This window comes from Embiotoca jacksoni, unplaced genomic scaffold (genome assembly GCF_022577435.1).
Source record: "Embiotoca jacksoni isolate LCO1_2020_lvr unplaced genomic scaffold, fEmbJac1.0.p SCAF_31, whole genome shotgun sequence".
Classification (NCBI taxonomy): Eukaryota; Metazoa; Chordata; class Actinopteri; family Embiotocidae; genus Embiotoca; species Embiotoca jacksoni.
The window spans coordinates 127,565-151,165 of NW_027185383.1; the positions used below are offsets into that span (position 1 = coordinate 127,565).

The window sequence follows — 23,601 nt, forward strand, 5'->3', positions numbered from 1 at the left end:
TACGCTGGTTTAAATTCTGTGTAAGGTCAAAAATAATCATATTAAATGGTTCAACAAGCCTCTGTTTGGCATTTTTTAGGCAGTTTCAGGCTGATTTGCCTTATTCTCCTTGCCTTGCCTTGTCTCGACTCCATTCTCAACCATTTTAAAATGTTAGGCTGAATACAGAATAATTCGGTAAATTCCATCCAACATAACACTGCTACATCAGTGGTTTATCATAAGCGAATCACCTGTTGCTACTGGTCAAAGAAAAAAAAAAAAATGAAAACCTGTCCAGACTACCTGCGTCACAAGCTGTCCCCAAGCTATCTGAACAACCAAGCCCCCAAAGGCAGCCAGCAGGAATTTCACAAGTTATCTTTGGGCTCAAGGATAAAAAGAAGAAAACAATACCATGTCAACAGGAGCAAGCCAAGGGCACTAGCAGCATGTAACTTTTGGAAAGAAGCCTGGAGTGTAGGTCACAACAATATGATTTTGTTTCAGTGCATAAACATGTTGTGACGGCAGAATTAGATTTTTCTAAAAGTCTATTATAAAAATGTATTTGAATTGTTAATACTCAAAGAGTAGCATCAATCTGGTGAGAAAATGAATAAAAACTCAAATCTGTAACTACAATACAATAATTTCTAGTGCAAATGCTTTAGTTGAACCTTTTATTTATTTAATTACTTATAATTATGTATATAGTCAGCAGGTCATTTGTCTTCATATCTTGAAGAATCTTTATCTAAACACAGTAACTTTTGACATTTAAACACAAAACGTTTTTTGTTTTTTTTCTAATCTTGAACTAATTTGCTCCTCAAAACCAAAATTAAAAAATTATTTGGTTAAAATGCATGGTATAAAATCAACAGATATATAGAGTCATACTACAGCGCCTGTACAGTTATAACAAGTGAAGCCATCAATGCTAAAAACGTATTGAAATGCAAAACACTAGCTGAAATGAATGACTCCGTTTAACCTTTAGTATCCACCTTTCTTCACTGCACAGGGTATAAGGTTATTGTTACCCCAGCTATTCTTTTCATGAGAAATTTCTTACAAAAGACTGATAAGAAACAGCAATGATACACTCTCACTGTCAATATTTGCTGAGTATCTCAGGTAGAGAAAGCATTAGTCCAGTTCCAGGATTTATAAAAAGTGTTTAGCACTTCATGTCAAGTACATTTTTGTTTGTGTAATATGAAATTTGGTTGGATTGCATAGCATCAGCACTTGTCTGTTGTTGGTGAAGAACAGGAAGCTGCTGATGCTGAGTGACCTGGGTTAAACCAAAGGTGTAGAGCTAACTGTGAACAGCAGTGAGTGATAATAAAGGGACCTCACAGCTGTGACCTTGGCCTTGTCTTGCCAGTCTGCAGACAACAGCTGCAGCTTTTTATTGTCCCTCTTGAAATGTATTTTACACACCATCACTTGACAGACTATTGTTAAACTTTGGCTCTCGAGATGTTTGAAGTCCCTCAAATTCTGCTTGCCTGCTAGCCCATTTTATTTAGAGTACAGATGACACAGTTTCTCTGTCTTCTAACTAACACGTGGCCATCAACACAAGTAATGTGATAGCTGTGTTTGATGTTCCATGCCAAGAAAAGGAAGCTGTCTAAATATTGAGGTTTTGAAGCATACAGTACAGCAAGTGCTATTGTGTGTCAACTGATTTAACATGATCCCCATGTTTTGTCGTTGTAGTTACTATAATCATGCCTTTAAAAGTTTTGTCAAAAATATATTTATGCATACAATCACCAAACATATAAACTTTGTGTAATTAAATTGAAATATGAATTTACCTTAACTTTGTAAAGCACTCTAACATTTAATTGTCATTGCAAAACTACTTTATATAACTTAGTGGAACAGATGAACAGATGATTGTGTAATTAAATTGAAATATGAATTTACCTTAACTTTGTAAAGCACTCTAACATTTAATTGTCATTGCAAAACTACTTTATATAACTTAGTGGAACAGATGACAATTACTTGATAGACTGTAGCCATGTCCCTGCTTCCCCACCTCCCGCCTTCCCCTTTCTTTGTCATGTCCTCTCTGGGGTATCGTCTATTGTTCACAAGGTGAGAGCAACAAATAGCAACACTAGTCTCTACCAAATTTGGAGAATGCTTTTTGTGATAGGCAACCTGGATGCCATTTCTTTGATATTCATCCCCATATTTGGTTGACTTGCAACCTTTATTAATGGAGGGGCAGCCTGGTGTCAGCCACTGGAACTTGTACATCATTTCACTTGACAAGGTTGACGGTCAAGGTAAGAAAAACACCCTCTCAAGTGAGATGTCCTATGTGACTGACGATGCAGAGTGTTAAAGAGGTTAACATTACTGTCAGCTATATAGAAATAGTTTCTGTCACTAACGGATTCATTTTGGAGAGAAAGTTATTTCTGTTTACTTCTCGACTTAATTTATCTTGATTAAATAATGGTGTAATGTGACACTTGGTTCTCTTCTGTGTATTTTATAAAAATAGCACAGATTCCAATTTCCTGTGCAGTGAAAACACCCCAGGTAAAAATCACAGCTACATTTATGTGGATGACTTATAATACAGAGTACAACAACAACTGACAGTATATATTTCTCTGATATGTGCGTATGCCTGCAACATATCCACATCTTTTCTGATTCTGCAAATTTGGCCTCACAACAAAACTCTCATGTGAAGGACCTTTGTATGTCTCTATACCGCTAATGTTTCAAGGCAAATAATAATTTTGCATTTGCATTAAAAGAGAAAAGAGAAAAGGTTTCAAATAAAAACAATTACTGTAAATATCGTTTGTTCTATTAAAATATTAAAACTTATGTTTATCCCAGGTTCATAGTGGGGTGAATTCTTTTAATGTATGTTTTTACTGAACATGTCTTGTGTATGTTTTCACTGGGTTTTATGTGAATGATCAACGGGTCGTATTAAAGTGTACAAAGAAAATCACAACCAATTAACACTGTTTTTTTAAAGGTTGAAAAATGGGGGATGTTGCCATGGCAGAGTTTGGACTCGCAGCTTCTTATTTAAGGAAGTCAGATAAGGAGCGTCTAGAAGCCCAGACTCGTCCATTTGACATGAAGAAAGAATGCTTCGTTCCGGACCCGGAGGTTGAGTACGTCAAAGCCACCATCACTAGCCGTGACGGTGACAAAGTCACTGCCAATACTGAGTTTGGAAAGGTATGTGTGCATTATATTGGTTAATTTCAAATGTATGCTAATACAAGTTTTGTCCTCTTAATAAGATATTTTACTTCTTTCTGCAGTCGGTCACAGTGAAGGAGATTGATGTCCATCCTCAGAACCCACCAAAGTTTGATAAGATTGAAGACATGGCCATGTTCACTTTCCTTCATGAGCCAGCAGTGCTGTTTAACCTCAAAGAGCGTTACGCAGCATGGATGATTTATGTAAGTTAGTTGATTAACTTGTCATTTTTTTCTACATTGATATATCTCAGTATCTGAAACATGATTTGCTATCTTTCTCTTGACATGGCAGACCTACTCTGGGCTGTTCTGTGTGACTATCAACCCCTACAAGTGGCTGCCAGTCTACAACAAAGAGGTGGTTGTTGCCTATAGAGGAAAGAAGAGGACTGAAGCTCCTCCTCATATCTTCTCCATCTCTGACAATGCCTACCAGTACATGCTGGCAGGTACATTAATCACCTTTACCCTTCTTCTTGTTTAAAAATTCTTTTTAATTACATTTTTCATTGATTTTGTGATAATCTCCTGACAGACAGAGAAAACCAGTCAATCCTTATCACGTAAGTCACTCCACCAATTAAAATATTTAAAGCATTTAGGAACTACAGGTCTTGACATAAAATTGTATTTTTCTCCTCTACTTAGCGGAGAATCCGGAGCTGGAAAGACTGTCAACACCAAGCGTGTCATTCAGTACTTTGCCAGCATCGCTGCTGTCCCAAGTGGGAAGAAAGACATTGCTGCTGAAAAGAAGGTTTGCATTACATATGTATTTCCTAGGGATCTATCTTACACCCAGCGCAAATCACTGTTAAGTGCAGCACAAATGTAGTTGATAGTTTCAGACTGACGCAGTTGTCATTTCTTGTCCAGCGTGTTGTTCGATTAACAAATGTACTTGCACCTATCTGAACAGCCATGGTCATGCTTGTCTTAAAATGAGGTGTGGTAAGGTGCATTGTTGACACATTGCTGTCTTGATTGCGATGTTGACTGACAATATTTTTTTTATAAAGTTATTAATACTGTGGTATGTAGTAATATATACCTTCGTATCTAGTTGCACAATGCGCTTAAACTCTGCTTGTTACACACACAAGGATATGCAGCAGCACAAAATCATGCAAAAAAAAATCCAAAACAAAAAGATTAAAATGTGACAGATTATATTTTTTTACGTCACTCTGCTCAGTCTGTGTATGAGCAGATTCGTTGTTCTCTCATTTTGCATGGCAATTCCACCACTATAATAGCAATCTGCAAAGTTGCAAAAGTTCTTTGACAAACCTTTTGAACCACGCACCTAATTTTGCAAACAGATTATCTGGCAATAAACTGGATTAAATTGAACATGCCCTAAAGGCACAAGCGCCATGCGTTTAAACAGCCCACTCATAATGTTAAAATAATGAACAATCAAAATATTGCTTATAAGTGTTTTTATTCAAGCTTCTCTAAAACTGAAAGTTTTTATCTTTGTATTTAACGAAATCAGGGAACCCTGGAGGATCAAATCATCCAGGCTAACCCTGCTCTGGAGGCTTTTGGTAACGCCAAGACCATCAGGAATGACAACTCCTCCAGATTTGTGAGTGTCTGCGGAACTGCAGTGGAGCTACTCAATTTACATTAATCAACAAGGGGTTATTTTTTTTGGATAAGAAACATCAATAAACACTACTTTTCTTCTCAGGGCAAATTTATTAGAATTCATTTTGACAACCGAGGAAAGCTAGCGTCAGCTGACATTGAAACTTGTAAGTAAAACTCAATTAATCTTCTGAGCCACATGTATTTTGTAGCATGGTGCTGGAGCTGATACTAGCATGGGATAGGCAGGGTTTGCACCACCAAACAGGTGTCTTTACATTGCAGTAGGAAATCAGTAAGACCCAAGAGAGCCACGCAGGTACACAAAGACCAAGAGTGCTGTAAAGACTAATCCAATGTGTGGTCCAGGTAAAATTGAGTGATGATTTCAAAATGTATTAAACATTTGATATTTCATAGGATTGTGTCAGTTCTGACCATTTTCTTTAAAAAAATGTGCTATTTGTGGATAAATCTGAATAAATTTGTGTTGTTACATCAAGTGACAATAGTTATACACAATAAACAGTAGTGTGTGAATAGCTAAACACACACCGTTAGCAGATTGTTTTATTAGCCCCTTCTGGAAAATCACAGTCTTGCAATTGCAATAATTCATTCAAATTAATCTAATCCCCATAATATTTTCATGCGCCTGCAATTTTGAAAACTTCCACATTAAAAGTTCTCAGTAAAAGCTCTGCTGAAGACACTATTGCACAAATCAAGCCCTTCCAAACAAAACAATCAGCAAAGTAACAGCAAAAACACCTTATTTATTGTCAGCAAGCCTCTTCCACCCCTCGTCATCATCAAAACAAACCACATGCCGGTTGACTGAAACATTGCAAAACAAATAATGACATACAGCTACATTCCACAAATTTCATTGCAATTTTTGAGTAAAGCAAAATCAAGCAGTTTTGATTGCAAAAAAGAGTGACTGTTTTATACACCACACAAATGATAACATATATTATACCTCAAACAGACCTTCTAGAAAAGTCCCGTGTGACCTTCCAGCTCAAAGCTGAGAGGGACTATCACATTTTCTACCAGATCTTGTCACAGATAAAACCTGAACTCTTGGGTGAGTGTAAAACATACACCTGATATATTGCCTTCACTGCACCGAATTATGTATTGTATAATAAAATGACTATTTTCTGTTTAATTTTAGAAATGTTGCTAATCACCAACAACCCGTATGACTACGCCTTCATCTCCCAAGGAGAGACAACTGTGGCTTCTATTAATGACTCTGAAGAGCTGATGGCCACTGATGTGAGATGATTCTTTGATTCACAACAGCAAACAGCTTTTATTTGATACCAAAATAAGTAAATACCAGAATATATATATTTTTTTTAATTTCACTTAGGATGCCTTTGATGTGCTGGGCTTTACTCAAGAAGAAAAGAACAGTATTTACAAGATGATAGGTGCCATCATGCACTATGGTAACATGAGGTTCAAGCAGAAGCAACGCGAAGAACAGGCAGAGGCTGATGGCACTGAAGGTAAGAGAGGCTGTTACACACGTATGTGTTGTTTTTTGTTGATTTTATTAGTTGTAATAGTGTCAAGCATTATTATCAGTAGCAAGCGTGGCATTTGATAGAAAGAAATGTCAGTTTTAGCATTTAAATTTGCATTAGCATATACTGCTTTGTATTTTAGAATGACACATCACTCACCTATCATTTTAAGCATGGCAATTGATGATGTAAGAAACCTGGTGGTCCAGCTTCGTAGAACAATAATAATGCCATGAAATAAACGTTCTGTTTCACTGACCACTATACTATGTGGAAAGCAAGCCTTTTTACAGCTTATCAGGTGTTTTATTTGACATTTAGCATTTGTTGAAGAGTCTAAAAATGTAAGCACATGCAAATGAGTCAAGTAATATTCTGTGGGCAGTTATGCCATCCGAACTCCTTCTGCTTAAAAAAGTACAACTGAGCCTATACCAACTGATTTTGAAGTTCTTTTAAAAGCTGCATAAAACAGACTAATAATGTACAGTATATATATATATATATATATATATATATTTTTTTTTTTTTTTTTTTTTTTTTTTAAATCCCTTGGAGCCACTGTATGTCATAAATGTTGGCTGTATTAAATAAATCACTTATGAGCATTAATCAATTGCCACATTATTTACAGGCCTAGTCCCAAATGGTTTTTAAGGGGATACAAGATAATATTATAATACGTGCATAAAATATTACGTTTTGGATAATGTCCACTTCTTAAAAGAAGAAACAATTCAGGTCAAAGAAATGCCATTTATCTTATTGACATTTAATGCAGACTGTATATCTGGTAAGGTTCTTTTTTTGAAAAGTTGCATCTACATATCCGTGTTTAAGTATCCCATTGAATAAGGTTGGAAAGATCCCCAAAGAGAGAAATAGAAAAATTTAGTGAGTATGCCAAATGTCATGTTGAAGAGGCAGAAACACACATAGTGTCTTATATCTATTTTGTGACTTGTATTATCTTCACTGTCTCAGATGCTGACAAAGTTGCATATTTGATGGGTCTGAACTCTGCTGACCTCATCAAAGGTCTCTGTCACCCAAGAGTTAAAGTAGGAAATGAGTGGGTAACCAAGGGACAAAATGTCGCCCAGGTAAAGGCTTCAAAGGAAGGTAGTTGGATGTAACACAAATCTAAAGTTCAATTTTAAAGATAATACTGGTTATTGTCTTTACAAGGTGTATTATGCTATTGGCGCACTATCGAAGTCCGTGTATGAGAAGATGTTTCTGTGGATGGTGGTGAGAATTAATCATTCCTTGGATACCAAGCAGCCCCGCCAGTACTTTATTGGTGTGCTGGACATTGCTGGGTTTGAGATTTTTGATGTGAGTTTGGAATGCCAAAGTTCACAAACATTAGAAACATTTTACGCTCAACATTTTTATGACTGAATTCATTTTTGCTAACTATCAATGTTCTCACAGTTCAACACCTTTGAGCAGATGTGCATCAATTTCACCAACGAAAAACTGCAGCAGTTCTTCAACCACCACATGTTCGTGCTGGAGCAGGAAGAGTACAAGAAAGAGGGCATTGAATGGACTTTCATTGACTTTGGTATGGATCTGCAGGCCTGTATTGACCTTATTGAAAAGGTGAGTTTTTGTGTTTATTTTTCTTGGAACCCAAAATCCATTTATTTTGCTTGACTTGCTAAAATCTTTAATTTCTTTACTATAATTCTTCTTAGCCCATGGGTATCATGTCCATCCTTGAAGAGGAGTGCATGTTCCCCAAAGCATCTGATGCCACCTTTAAAGCTAAGCTCTATGATAACCACCTTGGGAAATCCAACAACTTTCAGAAGCCAAGGGTGGTCAAAGGAAAACCAGAGGCCCATTTCTCCCTGGTTCACTACGCCGGAACTGTTGATTATAACATAATGAATTGGCTGGTGAAGAACAAAGATCCTCTGAATGAGACTGTCGTTGGTCTTTTCCAGAAGTCTACACTTAAACTTCTAGGCTTTCTTTTTGCTGGGTATGCAGGCGCTGATTCCGGTATGTTGACATTTTCTAGCAAAAATGAATGTAAATCAATGACAATTTGCAATAATGCAGCAACAATATCATGATTATCATTTTGATATAGATTCAGTGGTCCTGAAATCTGTTGTCCTCATCAAAGATCTTGGTTACTCCAGAGTCTCAATTTCTTTAAGTGTTCCAATGATTTGATAAAATCATTTGTATTTAGCTCAGGAATCTGGTGGGAAGGGCAAAGGTGGTTCTAAGAAGAAAGGTTCATCCTTCCAAACTGTATCAGCATTGCACAGGGTAAGATAATTACTCTTTGATTATATTTTCTAATAATAGTTTAGGGTTTCAGCCAGAAGCAGTGTTGTTATGCACATTCAATGTGGGAACAAGGCTACTGGAAAACAGTACTGCTAAAAATAAGGTCTTTGTTAACAATAACAAAAATGTTCTTCAGGCTAATAATTAACTGGGTACCACATACTTTCTCAAGAATATGACACAAATACTGAGTTCTGATAATAAATAGATAAAAAATATTGATAATACTAAAAAAGTAATAATGTGGGCATCAACTTAAATTTATTACACAATCATTTTAGTAATTGTCAGACACAATTATAGCAATTTATGCAAGTTTAATGTAAAAAAATTGCAGGAAAACCTGAACAAGCTGATGACCAACTTGAGGTGCACTCACCCTCACTTTGTACGCTGCATCATCCCCAATGAGTCCAAGACTCCTGGAGCCATGGAGAACCCTCTGGTGATGCACCAGCTGCGCTGTAATGGTGTGCTGGAAGGCATCAGGATCTGCAGAAAGGGCTTCCCCAACAGGATCCTCTATGGAGATTTCAAGCAGAGGTTTGTATTTAAAGAACAAATCCATTTTTAAAAATGCAAATACAAAGAAATGATTGTCTTATCTTTGGATTTCTTTCAAAGATATCGTATTTTGAACCCTAATGCCATTCCTGAGGGACAGTTCATTGACAACAAAAAGGCTGCTGAGAAACTGTTGGGTTCTTTGGATATAGACCACAACCAGTACAAACTGGGGCACACCAAGGTCAGTATTGTCATTATACATTTTGCACAACGAATACGGTATTATTGACCGTCCAACTTGTCCCAATGTAAAGGTGTTCTTCAAAGCTGGACTGCTGGGTCTGCTAGAGGAGATGCGAGATGACCGATTAGCACTAATCATCACTGGTATCCAAGCCCGGTCACGAGGCCTTCTGGCAAGAGTAGAGTTCCAGAAGATTGTTGAACGAAGGTAAAGCAACTGATCAAAGCACAGCCCAACTGTGTCTGAGGTTTTGTCTCAATTCACATACTTCCATGAGTACACTATGGTAGAAGAGCATGGGAGAAGTGCAATCAATTCAAACTAGGTATTCTCTGCTGGAGCAGGTTTTAAAGACAATTATATACTGTTGTCTATAGGGATGCACTTATTGTGATCCAATGGAACATCCGTGCCTTCATGGGGGTCAAGAATTGGCCCTGGATGAAGATGTACTTTAAGATCAAACCTCTGCTGAAGTCGGCAGAGACTGAGAAAGAAATGGCCAACATGAAGGATGAATTCCTGAAGCTGAAAGAGGCTTTTGCAAAATCTGAAGCTCGCAGAAAGGAACTGGAGGAAAAAATGGTCACTCTTCTCCAAGAGAAGAACGACCTTCAGCTCCAAGTTCAGGCTGTAAGTTTAAAATCGATCAAAATGATAAAAAACATTAAAATCAAACCAAGTCTGTAAATGTGCAATGCGGTGCCTCTCCAATTAATGTAGGAGCAAGATAATCTGGGTGATGCTGAAGAAAGATGTGAAGGGTTGATCAAGAGCAAGATTCAGCTGGAAGCCAAAATCAAAGAACTGACAGAAAGACTGGAGGATGAAGAGGAGATGAATGCTGAACTGACTGCTAAGAAAAGGAAGTTGGAGGATGAGTGCTCTGAGCTGAAGAAAGATATTGATGATTTAGAGTTAACTCTAGCAAAAGTGGAGAAAGAGAAGCATGCCACCGAGAACAAGGTACTACAAAGCATAAGATTTCTTCACAGATAATAGCTGTAAGGCTGCTCTGATGGCTGTCAGGGTTCTATAATTTTTCTTGCCACAGGTAAAGAACCTGACTGAGGAGATGGCTGCTCTGGATGAAATCATTGCTAAGCTGACCAAGGAAAAGAAAGCCTTACAGGAAGCTCATCAGCAAACACTGGATGACCTGCAGAGTGAAGAAGATAAAGTCAACACTCTGACCAAGGCCAAGGCTAAGCTGGAGCAGCAAGTGGATGATGTAAGAATACCATCAATATGGTTGCCATGTCATAAAAGTAATAAAAAAACATTGATACAAATAATTGAAAGGCTGTAATAACCACCCACCACAGCTTGAAGGGTCTTTAGAGCAAGAGAAGAAAGTACGTATGGATCTTGAGAGAGCTAAGCGGAAGCTTGAAGGAGACCTGAAGTTAGCTCATGAGAGTGTCATGGACCTCGAAAATGACAAACAGCAACTCGAAGAGAGGCTGAAAAAGTAATATGACAATTGAACTCGTAAAAATATAAATATATTCTAAAATATAAAAGCTGGTACATTTGACTTTTTTTTTATCCACAGGAAAGATTTTGAAATCAGTCAACTCAATGGAAAAGTAGAGGATGAACAGGCAATGAGTGCCCAGCTCCAGAAAAAACTGAAGGAGTTGCAGGTAATAATCAAAACAGGACAAAGTCTGAATGAGCAAGTGTAAATCACATATTAAAACCACAATTTGAATCAATAAGAAATCTTGGAAGATTTTGCCATGGTTTTGGTCTAGGCCCGCATTGAGGAGCTGGAGGAAGAGCTTGAAGCAGAGCGAGCTGCTCGAGCAAAGGTGGAAAAGCAGAGAGCCGACTTGGCCAGAGAGCTGGAGGAGATCAGTGAGAGGCTGGAGGAGGCTGGAGGAGCAACAACTGCCCAGATCGAGATGAACAAGAAGAGGGAGGCCGAGCTCCAGAAACTCCGCAGAGACCTTGAAGAGGCCACTCTGCAGCATGAATCCACCGCTGCAACACTCAGGAAGAAACAAGCTGACAGTGTCGCTGACCTGGGAGAGCAGATTGACAACCTGCAGAGAGTCAAGCAGAAACTGGAAAAGGAGAAGAGTGAGCTCAGACTGGAACTGGACGATGTGGTCTCCAATATGGAGCAGACTGTCAAGGCAAAGGTAAATTACTTTTCCGTAGCAAGTTTTTCATTTCACTGGCTGAATAATATTTTTTGTTGTAGTATCATGTTCCATTGCTTTTTTCAGAGCAATTTAGAGAAAATATGCAGGTCTCTAGAAGACCAAATGAATGAATATAAAACCAAGTCAGACGAGGGACAGCGTACTATCAATGACTTCACCATGCAGAAAGCAAAGCTTCAAACTGAGAATGGTAAACATTTCATTTGAACAGCATTATTAATTTAAGCATACTTAAGCATTATGAAGTATTAATTATAATATTCTGTTTAAATCAGGTGAACTTGCGAGGCAGCTTGAGGAAAAGGATTCCCTGGTGTCTCAGCTCACCAGAGGAAAGCAGTCCTACACTCAACAAATTGAAGACCTTAAAAGACAACTGGAGGAGGAAGTCAAGGTAGCAAACAAATTGCAGATATCCCTCATCAAGTACAGGTTACATGTAGGTACAGGCATCATAGATATACTTTCATTTCAGGCCAAGAATGCATTAGCTCATGCAGTGCAGTCTTCTCGCCACGACTGTGACCTGCTCAGAGAGCAGTATGAGGAGGAGCAGGAGGCCAAGGCTGAACTGCAGCGCAGTATGTCAAAGGCCAACTCTGAGGTGGCTCAGTGGAGAACCAAGTATGAAACTGATGCCATCCAGAAGACTGAGGAACTGGAAGAGGCAAAGTAAGGAAAGAGTTTAAACTGCCATTTAATGGAACTAAAACACATGCAGTAGCAAAATTTAAATAAAATAATACATAAACCGTAACTATTTGATGATCTAGAAAGAAGTTGGCTCAGCGTCTGCAGGAAGCCGAGGAGGCTGTTGAAGCAGTAAATGCTAAATGTTCATCACTGGAAAAGACCAAACACAGACTGCAGAATGAGATTGAAGATCTCATGGTGGATGTAGAAAGGTCAAATGCTGCTGCTGCTGCTCTGGACAAGAAGCAAAGAAACTTTGATAAGGTAGAATTAAAAATATAGACGTTTGCTCAATCAGATAAAGAACAGTACTTGTTATTACAATGACTTTTAATAATACATATTCCAGATCCTGGCTGAGTGGAAACAGAAGTATGAGGAATCTCAAACAGAGCTAGAGAGCTCTCAGAAGGAGGCCAGGTCTCTGAGCACTGAGCTCTTCAAACTGAAGAATTCTTATGAAGAATCTCTTGAACATCTGGAGACCCTGAAGAGGGAGAATAAGAATCTGCAGGGTAAGGCTAACATCAGTTTACACCTTTAGAATTTTGCAATATGTATCTTGCGATTACATCACATCACTTTGGTTTCTCAGAGGAAATATCTGACCTCACTGAACAAATTGGTGAGGGTGGAAAGAGTATTCATGAGCTTGAGAAGATTCGAAAGCTGTTGGAACAAGAGAAGTCTGAGATACAGACAGCTCTAGAGGAAGCAGAGGTAAGCTGCTTCGTGGACCTTTTGAATTTTAATTTTTTTTCTAAGTAATTGGTAATAACGAGTTGTATACTTTTTAATACATGACAGGCCTCACTGGAGCATGAGGAAGGGAAGATTCTCAGAGCCCAGCTTGAGTTCAACCAGACGAAGGCTGACATTGAGCGCAAGCTAGCCGAGAAAGATGAAGAGATGGAGCAAATGAAGAGGAACCAACAGCGGATTGTGGATACTCTTCAGAGCTCTCTTGAGGCTGAGACTCGGAGCAGGAATGAGGCCCTCCGTTTGAAAAAGAAGATGGAGGGAGACCTCAATGAGATGGAGATCCAGCTGAGCCAGGCCAACAGGCAGGCAGCTGAGGCCCAGAAACAACTTAAGGCTGTTCATGCACATCTAAAGGTGTGCATTTTTTTTTATTGCAAAACATTTTGGTTAAATCGCGTGATCATTTGATTTAACTTGCTTAGTGATGAATGTCACTATTTCAGGATGCTCAGCTCCAGCTTGATGACTCTCAGCGAGCCAATGACGATATGAGGGAGAACATTGCCATTGTTGAGAGACGTAACAACCTGCTGCAAGCTGAAGTGGAGGAACTGAGGGCTGCCCTGGAGCAAACTGAGAGAGGTCGCAAACTTGCCGAGCAAGAGCTTCTGGATGTTAGTGAGAGGGTGCAGCTACTGCACTCACAGGTGAGATGCACTCTGCAGCAGTTCTTTTGTATGATTGTTCATTTATTGTGAAAATTCTTGAATCAAATTTGGTTTGCGACTAGAACACCAGTCTACTAAATCAAAAGAAGAAACTGGAAGGTGACACATCCCAGCTTCAAACTGAAGTGGAGGAAGCAGTGCAGGAGTGCAGAAATGCTGAGGAAAAGGCCAAGAAGGCCATTACTGATGCTGCCATGATGGCAGAGGAGCTGAAGAAAGAGCAGGACACCAGCGCTCACCTGGAGCGTATGAAGAAGAACATGGAGCAAACCATTAAAGACCTGCAGCACCGTCTTGATGAAGCTGAACAGATTGCCATGAAGGGAGGCAAGAAGCAGGTGCAGAAGCTCGAGGCCAGGGTGAGTGTCACTATTTTTCAATTTTAAATCAGAGTTCTAAGAAATCATAAAATCATCAAACCTGGATAACTTGACGTCTTAGAAGTACAATAATTCCTCATGAACAAAACTCGACAAATATTGAATGTAGAAACTCAATCATCATATGTTTTTCCTCAACAGATCCGAGAGCTGGAAACTGAGGTGGAGGCTGAACAAAGAAAGTCCAGCGATTCTATCAAGGGAATACGGAAATATGAAAGACGAATCAAAGAGTTGACCTATCAGGAAAGCTTTACTCCCTTTACAAAATGGTGGAATACATAGTATAACTTGTATTTAAAATATCCCCAAGAATGCTTTGATTCTTTTTCATTTTCAGACTGAGGAGGATCGTAAGAATCTTGCCCGTCTGCAAGATCTGGTCGATAAGCTGCAGCTGAAGGGCAAAGCCTACAAGAAAACTGCCGAATTGGCTGTAAGTACAGAGAAACTAAGAGCAAAAAAAAGCACAATACCTGTCTAAGCCCGTAGCACTTGCGCATAGTCAATACCACATCTCATTTAATTCTCAGTACAATTTTTACTGTTTGTAGTTGATGTGGGCAGTATGGCAAAAATTACATCAAGCATTGATAAAATTACTTTACAACAGGATTATACTCATCAGCTCAATGATTTGTAGTGCATGAATAAACATTACCATTATAGACCAGTAAAATCGTTAGAATATTAATATACATTCCAGTACATGAGGTGCAATATTAATGTCAAATACATGTCAGGCACTCATGAGGATATGGTGTTTCTATTCTACAGGAGGAACAAACCAACAATAATCTCACAAAGTTCCGTAAACTTCAGCATGAGCTTGATGAGGCTGAAGAGAGAGCTGACATTGCCGAGTCTCAGGTCAACAAGCTACGTGCCAAGAGCCGTGATGTGGGGTCAAAGGTACGGTTTTCTTTTTTCTTGGTCTGTGATAGGCAATTCTCTATTGTAGGCTTACAGTAAATATAGTATTAATGGCGCTTCCATAGGTTAGGTTAGGTTAGGTAGTTACTTTATTAATCCCCGAGGGGAAATTTTTTCGCTACAGCAGCATACAGGAAGCAATAAGATAATAATAGAAAGCAATAAAATAGCAGTAAAATAGCAGTAAAAAATATAAAATATAAAATGCACAGTATATACAGTACAGTATATATCTATATATATTATATACAAACAACCAAGAAACACAGACAACAGTGTTATTGTTGTGTGAAATTACATATTATGTACAGTTTTATTATCATCCTACATGGGGATTAAATTGAAAAGAAAAAGGTGCTGTTTATGAGTCAGTCAGTACATCACTACCACAACATATTGATGCCACTTGTCTAATAGTAACAAGTATTTGCAAAACTTATGAACTAACATGTAGAGCTGAATAAACAACACTTGAAGTATTTCATTAGTTTTTTACTTCAGAAACTATAATGCATTAATTTAAAAAGAAAAATTAAAATAAATGTTCCATTGCTAACTTCTTTCTTGTTTGTGTTTCTTATTTCAGAAAGGACACGACGAATAGTGAAGCTCATGGTCTGAATTATAATTTCTGAGGCATCTGATATTTTAACAGTGGTGTCTCCCTATGCATGTTGGTTGTTCAGTAGAATAAAATGAATCTGCATCTCAAACTACACCACCACATGTTTTTTGTAGCTTCTCCATATACCTTATAAGTACATCTGAACAAAATATTGGGGTACTGGTTACAGTGAGGCCTTAGGACATGTTTCCAACAGGTTTACAAAATAATTTAGTTATCTGACAATAATAGCTGATCTACATGTATTAATTACTGTTACATAAATAAAAGGCATTTTCTAATTTTAATTGACGTATTTACCTATGCCACAATCATAACATTTATATAACATTGAAAAATGTCACTTCATACACACACTATCAGTGTTCAATTGCGTTACAATAATGCAAATAGATCTTTGAATGTTGAAATAATTTACAAATAGTCTGCAGTTATATAGCCCTTTATCATCTTAGCAGTCTTTAAGCACCCTACAGTTTGCCTCCCTTTCGCACAAGGTGCTTGCCTGCCATTGGTACCCACTTTGGATTCAGTTTCTTGCCAAAGGAGACGTCAGCATGTGCACTGGGGGAGCTGGGGTCAAACCACCAAACCTGTTATTACTGGCAACCTGCTCTACCCACTGAGCCACAGCCTACAACAGGGGTGGGCAATTAATTTTCCCAAGGGCCCTCATGAGAAACTGGGACTGTTGTGGAGGGCCAGCCCAATAGGCAGACCTCAATTCTGCTCAATAATAATTTGATCTCTTTATAAAAACCAGTAAATTGTATGGTTTTTATTAGCTGCTACTGGTAGTAGTAGATGCTACAATTAGGCTATTAAAATGTGGTGCAAGTATTTTAAAAACGTCAACATCATATCACTATTCAATCAACATTCACAAAAAAGATTTTGAAAATGAGCATATTTTTGCAGTATTTCAAAGACCAGCATTAAATTAACTTTATATAAAAATGTAATAAGTGCTATTAATATTTTGTTTGTAGTGTAATTACCTAATTTGCTGTTTTTCAGTTATTTGTTTTTGTTCAGAGAGAAGGGTTAGGTATATATATATAAGAGCAATGACACCTCCAGCCCACAAAGCACACACAACCAATGATTCAAGTCTTAATGAGGGTATATAATTACTGACTTACTGAATTAAAGACAGTTTTTTACTTTATTATGTTTCTCAAGGTAAATTAATCACAATTCTCGGACAAAACTTAGTTAACAAGCTAACCTCAGGGAGCAACTTAATGGGGAAGAAACGCCCGACGGAGTTGGTCCCGGTGAGAACTTCTCCCTTCACAGCTCCACTGCGGCTCAGCAGGTAACTCTCACTGGAAAAACTGATAAATTCATTCGATATGTCTTGGGAATCTCAAAATGTTGTACTTTGCCGTCGTACAGGCCTCAGTTACAGCAATATGTGTAAGGGACAGCCAGGGTCAGATCAAGTACACTTTCTAATACAGTACATAATGCCCCATATGACCCGGTTTTAAAGTCCATGTACTGTAGCAGTTATTGGTTGGTAAAAACTTGATTAACATGTTAATGGTGAGATGATTCAATCAAGACACCTTTAGAAAGGCTGAGTAGAACATACTATACTGGGTGAGGTCAAAAGTGTGGTTTGTAACCTCACCCATTCAGTCAACACAGTATTGGGACACAAATCTAGGAGTACATCGCTGCAGGGGGGTTAGAAGATTAAACCGTCACTCAACAATGATATCAATGCCTTAGGTTACATAACAGCAACATGTGTAAGTTCTTCTGGACTTGATTTTTGTTTTGAAAGCATTTTTTCACTAGATAATTGGCAGTTACTTAGCTTTATATGAAAAAGCCCATGCAGATCATTACTTACACAGAGGTTTAATCAAGTCATAACAAAAACTACTATGCTGAGTATGAAAATCTATAAGATCCAACTGTTCAATAAAATATACAGTACTTTTGCTATTTATCCACAACATAATTCACTATTCCATATAATAATGAGAATCAATCTCATCTGTCATAATATGTTGTCAATTTGTTGACCATTATGAACATCTTACTTCTCAAATAGGCTCAACTGTTATAATGGGGTGCTCTTTCTGAAGGTGTCTGATTTTTCTAATTTGTTCTGCTTCACAATAAAAGTCTGTGATTATTTGGAAGAAAAGAAAAGAAAAGCATCAAAGGGGTAATGAATCTGTTACCAAAAACACCTCTGCTCTTTTTCAAGTAAGTGTTGTTCAAACATGCAATATTATGGTATATTAATTGTTTCTACTTAAAAGCAAATTGTTGAAATTTAATACAATAAACCTACAATTATATTTTCTCAATAAGCTTGCAAATGTAAAATGCAATATGTAGTATCTTCTGGCTTCAAATACATTTTTATATCTACATGCACCGCTTTTACCAGTTTAATTTTTAGAGTTAACATACCTTAAGTATTAATATTGCAACAACAAATAAAATGCAGACCATGCATTTCAGATATAATATTTCACATAATGAAGTATAAATTATTTTTTTAAAATCAATTTATATATAATGCAATTAAACCCCACCTTTTGCCCTGTTTGTCTTTTTCTCGCAATGTTGAGTCGTCATCAGCAGATGAATCTACAGAAGTCTTCCAGATCTGAGTTCAGACACACCAACCACCAACTCTTTCTTCGTCTGAATGGGAGTAAGGAGAAAGGGCAAGACAAGAGAATGACATATGGAGGCAGGGACTAATACTCAACACCTCCTCAAGTGACCCTCTGTAAATAACAAGTCTTCTAACAATAGCAACCTCATCTAAAAGCGCAGTTGGCTTGGAGTTCAAACTTAGAAGAGACAAGGTGCCTTACACCTTCCCTTGTGTATGCATGTGATTGCAGAAGTCAGAAATACAAGGACTGTGGACAGCTGGGAATGAGACCTTTAATGGAGAACTGGCTGCTCCACTGAGGCCTGAAATAGTTTACAGCCAATTAAATGAGTTCAGTGGTTTAGTATGGAGGCAAACACGCAGTCAGCATTATGTATGTCCACTGTATGGAGCGGAAACAAAAGAGCTTCCTGTTGTTAACTACACTTAGCCAGGTTCAATTATTTGGTATTGGTATACCAGGGCCTGCCAAGTGTTTCTTTTGGAACATCCAGTCATCAAGTTATGAATAACGCCAATGGTTACGTACTGAAAATATTTGCTCAAAGTAACAATATTTTGGTGGACTACCTTTCTTGTTCTGATGACAAATTACAGATTTCCATTTGAAATATGTATTTAAAGTAAAAAAATAAGGCAGAACACCCATTTTGTTTATGTATTTTGGGGTGGATCTTCAATATGTTTCTTTAAAGGTCATTCATGAGAGCATTAGGGCCTGTATTACTTGTAGTAAAATGTAAATGTGGGTCATTTCCTCGTTCTGTCAAATGGTTTGAGGCCCATACAATATTGCTGTCAGTTCCATAACATGCAAATAGTATGTTTGGTTTAAACAAATAGCGTGCAGTGTATCTGAGTACATGTGTATGGCAGCTATACCAGTGCAAATATATGTAAACCTGTCCAAACAACCAACTGAAGAACTTGTCTGTTGTCCAGTAAGTTTGACTGTCAGAGGATGTGTAGGGCCAATTGTAATTTTGTAAAAATTAAGACTTTTGCAGAGTAAGCTGCCAATACATTTCTAACAACAGGTGCAAAAACAAATGGACTTGAAAGACCTAACAAACAAAGCAATCAAAAGGGCAAGCCGGTGCTGGATACAACCTCCGTTTACCATTTTGAATCTTGAAGCTTTTTTTTAGGACATTTAGACTTTGTAAAGAAAATGTTGGTCAAAAAGTTCAGAAACTGCTCCTGTTGCACGCTAACAAAGTCTTGCCCCCCTGGCCTGATAGGGGTTGGGAAGGGGTGTGGTTGCAAACCCTGCAGATCTGAATGTAGAGACAAAAAGGCAGAGAACTTTAGCTTGTGTACAGCCCGACTGCAGGTTTTATTCTGCTTCCTCAAACATATAAAGCACTTAACAATGACTTCCAGAGGTAACCAACAAATTCATAGTGATTTACAGTGTGGCGACACAGTGGTGCAGTGGTAGCACTGTTGCCTCAGAGCAAGGAGGTCCTGGGTTCCGTGCGGGGTTTGCGTGGGTCCTCTTTGGCTACTCCGGCTTCCTCCCACCATCCAAAGACATGCATGTCAGGTAAATTGGTGATTCTATAAATTGCCCTTAGTGCATCCTTCAGATGTACACCTTGAAGTATGTTGTAGACAAGAAAATACATAGGTAACAAGCACATGTCAAACTTAAATAGTGTGAAATTAATCAGATAAATGTCCATAAATGTTCTTCAGTTACACTCAAGTTATATAGCCTACTTATCAATAAAACGTAGCATTTTAACTATCCAAACAATTTATCACTTGCACAGTATGAACAATAAAACCGGTTACACAGATACACAACTACATTTACTGCTCATATCAAGCCTGTTAGGTAGTCACACAACTGCTGTATGTGCGTAACAGGCAAACTCATACAGAAAATGTCTTAAAAGAAGAAGAGATGCATTAACTCTATATGTAGCTGCAAAAGGTTTAACTTACAAAACAAACTGCTTTTATTGCTCATTAGCATTGCAGTTGTACTCTATGTACCTTGCCGACATGGAGCAGTAATGACCGATGACCTTCAGGGGTTACATTGCTTGGTCAACATCAACACCTTATTTACACGTGTTTTTAGGACACTGGCAAACATGCATTTGCGATTTCACTGTGGACCTGCAACTTGAGTAGAAAGTGCAGATAAAATTTTGGGTCAAACTTTTGGGAAACAGAGAAGTTGCAGAGAGCCTAATCTTGCTGGAGAACAACAAATGTGTTTTTGCGGGCGATAAACTTGCACTGTGAGCAGGTAACTTGTCATGTTGGAAAGCCAAAGTCATCGTGTCCCAGTTCAGGTTGTATGCTCCAAATGCTTTCCCTCAGACGCCTAAGTACATCACAGTAGAACTTGCCGTTTACAGTCTGACGCAGGGTGATGAATGTGCAAAGAAACCCACGTGGTTGCTCTCCTGACCTGACACACCTTCTTTGGTCTTGGACAGTGACATCCTAACCCTCTTTAACGCCACTCAGAACACCTCACCCGGTTCATTCCTTCATTGCTGTAGGCTTTTTTAAGCATTTAAAGGGTCACCATTGCCATTTTCCCAAGGTTGACACAAAATTGAATTATCGCCTTTCTGCTCAAGTCAGTGGTGAAATTGCAAATGCCCACATTAGTTTTTCAATACACAAAGTGCCAAATTAATGCAGAACAACACTGCAAGTGTCAACTGACTCAATATCTGCCAAATGTTTCACTAACTAACACTGTGCATGCTATGCTCATACACCGAAGTAGAAACAACCTATAACAAAGTCTTAGCAACACGGTGTGCAGTATCTCACTGGGGTTATCAAGTGGGCACCTCCCTTCCCCTGTGTTTTATCAAGTAGTCCCACGACACCTCGGGAAGGCTCAACAGCAGTCCTGGCGTCCCAGGACTACTCCCCTCAATACTTACACCCAGCACCCCTGTTCTATCTGTTTAACATCTAATCTAGTATGACTTGTGCTACATACTTTGGCACCATTAATGCATGCTCAAAGCCACAAGATCATACATGCTACACACAACCCCCACAACCATTATTCCTCCACTAACTCCAGACACTACCCTGTTAGTAAGACCTTGGCCTACATACTTTGTCAAAGCTTTCTTTACTCAAAGCCAAAAGATCATACAATGCTACACACAACTAACAAAATGAACACAAAAATGTCTTTCTCAGATGCTGATATTAATGATCAAGTGACAAGTGTTATAACCTCCCCCTGCTCCATGCGGTGCGCCACTCCATTCTTGCACAACTGGAGCAGTATTGAAACTTTATGATTCTTGTAATTTGATTTGTAAAAAAAATATTAACAACATATGTGTATTTCTTGTCTAGGTTGTAGCCTATTTCAAGCCTTTTTGGGGGTTATTGTGTCAGAAATGTTGGGTCAATCTTTTTTCTAGGTGAGGTAATTTTCTATAATATTACTGTATAATAATATTAGACATAATTAGGTCTAATAATACAAGGGGCTTTCTGTCAGCTTGAACTATGTTGTTTCCAGTCACAGCAAATCCTTGTTACAACACTGACCTATCCTTATTTTACAGTATAATCCTGGCTGAAATACTATCCAGCTGCACAATTCTAAATGACATTCCACCAACCAGACAAAGCTCTTACCATTACTCTTCTAAATGTGCATGGCTGATGGTTGACGGCACCCACAATAGTGTGAAGTTAACTCTGTTAAAAAAGAAAAAAACACTTTAGCGCATGCCTGACTTTTGTACACACAATATGTGTGATTTTACATTATGTTTAGCTGTTGTGAGGTTGGAAGCATATTTTATCGGATGTATATTTGTATTCTCTCTCAAAGGATGAGCTGTTAGGTACAGTACTGACATGACTAACCTCATATTTTGGTTAACTTCAGGGATAAGCTTTGTGCTGTTATTTAATGGATAAAATGTATTGCATTGGGTGTGTGCTTACAAAGTCGAGGCTGTTATACACCAGGTGTAGCTGTCTGACCTTATTTCTTGCTTGTTCTGTTTTTCTCTCCAGTTGCTGCAAGAAATCCCAACTTCACACATACATCACCCCCAAAAACTAGCATCAATGTTAATTCAACCAAAGCAGTTCCAAGAGAATCCGAACTATTGTTTGCATTTTGTTTAAAAGCTTCAGTAAAAATATTAGGATTGATATTTTTGTGTCATAGAAGATGCAGTTTTTCAGGCTTGTCTGAAACTTAAACATAATTTAATATAAAACAGTCATTAGAAAATGTTCTCAGGCTTAACGTTTGAATCTTTTCTTACATTCGCTAATTTATTGTTGACTTTTGTTCCCTTGTTCGAATGGTTGGTCTGTGACTTTAAGGCTGTCTATTGCTTTTATGATCACCTGTTGCTGTTTCTCTGCACATGAAAACTCTTTGTTCCCGTGCTGTGCGTCAGAAGCTGTCCCCAAGCTGACCACTAATTCCATCAGTGTCATGAAGGCAGCCAGCAGGAATTTCACAGGTGATCTTTGTGCCCAAGGATACAACACCATGCCTAAAGGCAATTACAAGGGCAACAGTATAATGTTGCTTAACTTAAACAAGCGCTTGCAGGCACAGGTGCGCTTATGTAGCCAGACAAGTGGGGGCAGGAAGGTTTTTGGTACTGTCCCTGATAGATATGATCTACGTGCAGGGTTAGTGACAGTGACAGTTGCTGCTTTTATTTTGGTCGTACTGTCACTTCAAAAACAGTGAAGCATGAGATACACGAGAGCACGGAGTTCACGTGAGGTGTAGAGATACAGAGCGGCAAAGCCTGGGAATTAGAGGCCCGAGCATTAGCATTTAGCATCCAGACTGCGCTGAAAGGAAAGACTTGAACTACGAGTAAGTAGCGGGAAAAGTCGCTAATAAATGCTGAATTACCTTCTAATTGGGTTGGTTAACTGTTTTGGGACATTGTGTTAAGTTATATGCGTCTGCCTCGTTTAGAGGGGAGACAGCTGCCATGAGTTCCACGTGTATGGGTCTGAGCACACAGGCCACACACTGGTGAGAGGAAACCACTACTGGTGTTTTCTATAGTGTTGTTTTCAGTTGTCATTCCTGTTATATTGTAATCCTAATTGAGTGAAAAGCAATTGTTTCATTTTGCTATCAATTGTTCTGTACCTTCAAAATTTGCCAAATTAACGCTGTGCTCCAAGAGTGCAGTTGGGGGAAATAAAAGACTCACATAAGAAATATATTTATCTCGGTGTCCGGTCTCCTCCTTTTAACCAGGCCACACTTATGTCCACAGAGAAATTTCAAAAAAACAAGTGTT

At 38.4% G+C, this 23,601-nt stretch overlaps 1 protein-coding gene across 1 annotated transcript; it reads left to right on the plus strand.

Moving 5' to 3' along the window:
• Positions 1-2,223: 2,223 nt before the first annotated feature.
• LOC138207456 (myosin-7-like) lies at positions 2,224-15,754 on the plus strand. Its single transcript, XM_069164680.1, has 39 exons — positions 2,224-2,291; positions 2,513-2,550; positions 3,005-3,213; positions 3,300-3,443; positions 3,535-3,691; positions 3,778-3,805; positions 3,891-3,999; positions 4,741-4,833; positions 4,939-5,002; positions 5,827-5,925; positions 6,016-6,119; positions 6,217-6,355; positions 7,358-7,476; positions 7,562-7,711; positions 7,811-7,981; positions 8,077-8,386; positions 8,583-8,662; positions 9,021-9,226; positions 9,308-9,431; positions 9,505-9,641; positions 9,812-10,067; positions 10,158-10,400; positions 10,489-10,665; positions 10,760-10,905; positions 10,990-11,080; positions 11,192-11,581; positions 11,669-11,795; positions 11,881-11,999; positions 12,081-12,277; positions 12,379-12,562; positions 12,648-12,813; positions 12,894-13,018; positions 13,106-13,414; positions 13,504-13,707; positions 13,791-14,087; positions 14,250-14,350; positions 14,445-14,544; positions 14,886-15,020; positions 15,628-15,754. The coding sequence occupies exons 3-39, from the start codon at positions 3,013-3,015 to the stop codon at positions 15,643-15,645; spliced, it is 5,820 nt and encodes a 1,939-aa protein (XP_069020781.1). The 5' UTR covers positions 2,224-2,291; positions 2,513-2,550; positions 3,005-3,012; the 3' UTR covers positions 15,646-15,754.
• The last annotated feature ends 7,847 nt before the right edge of the window (positions 15,755-23,601 follow it).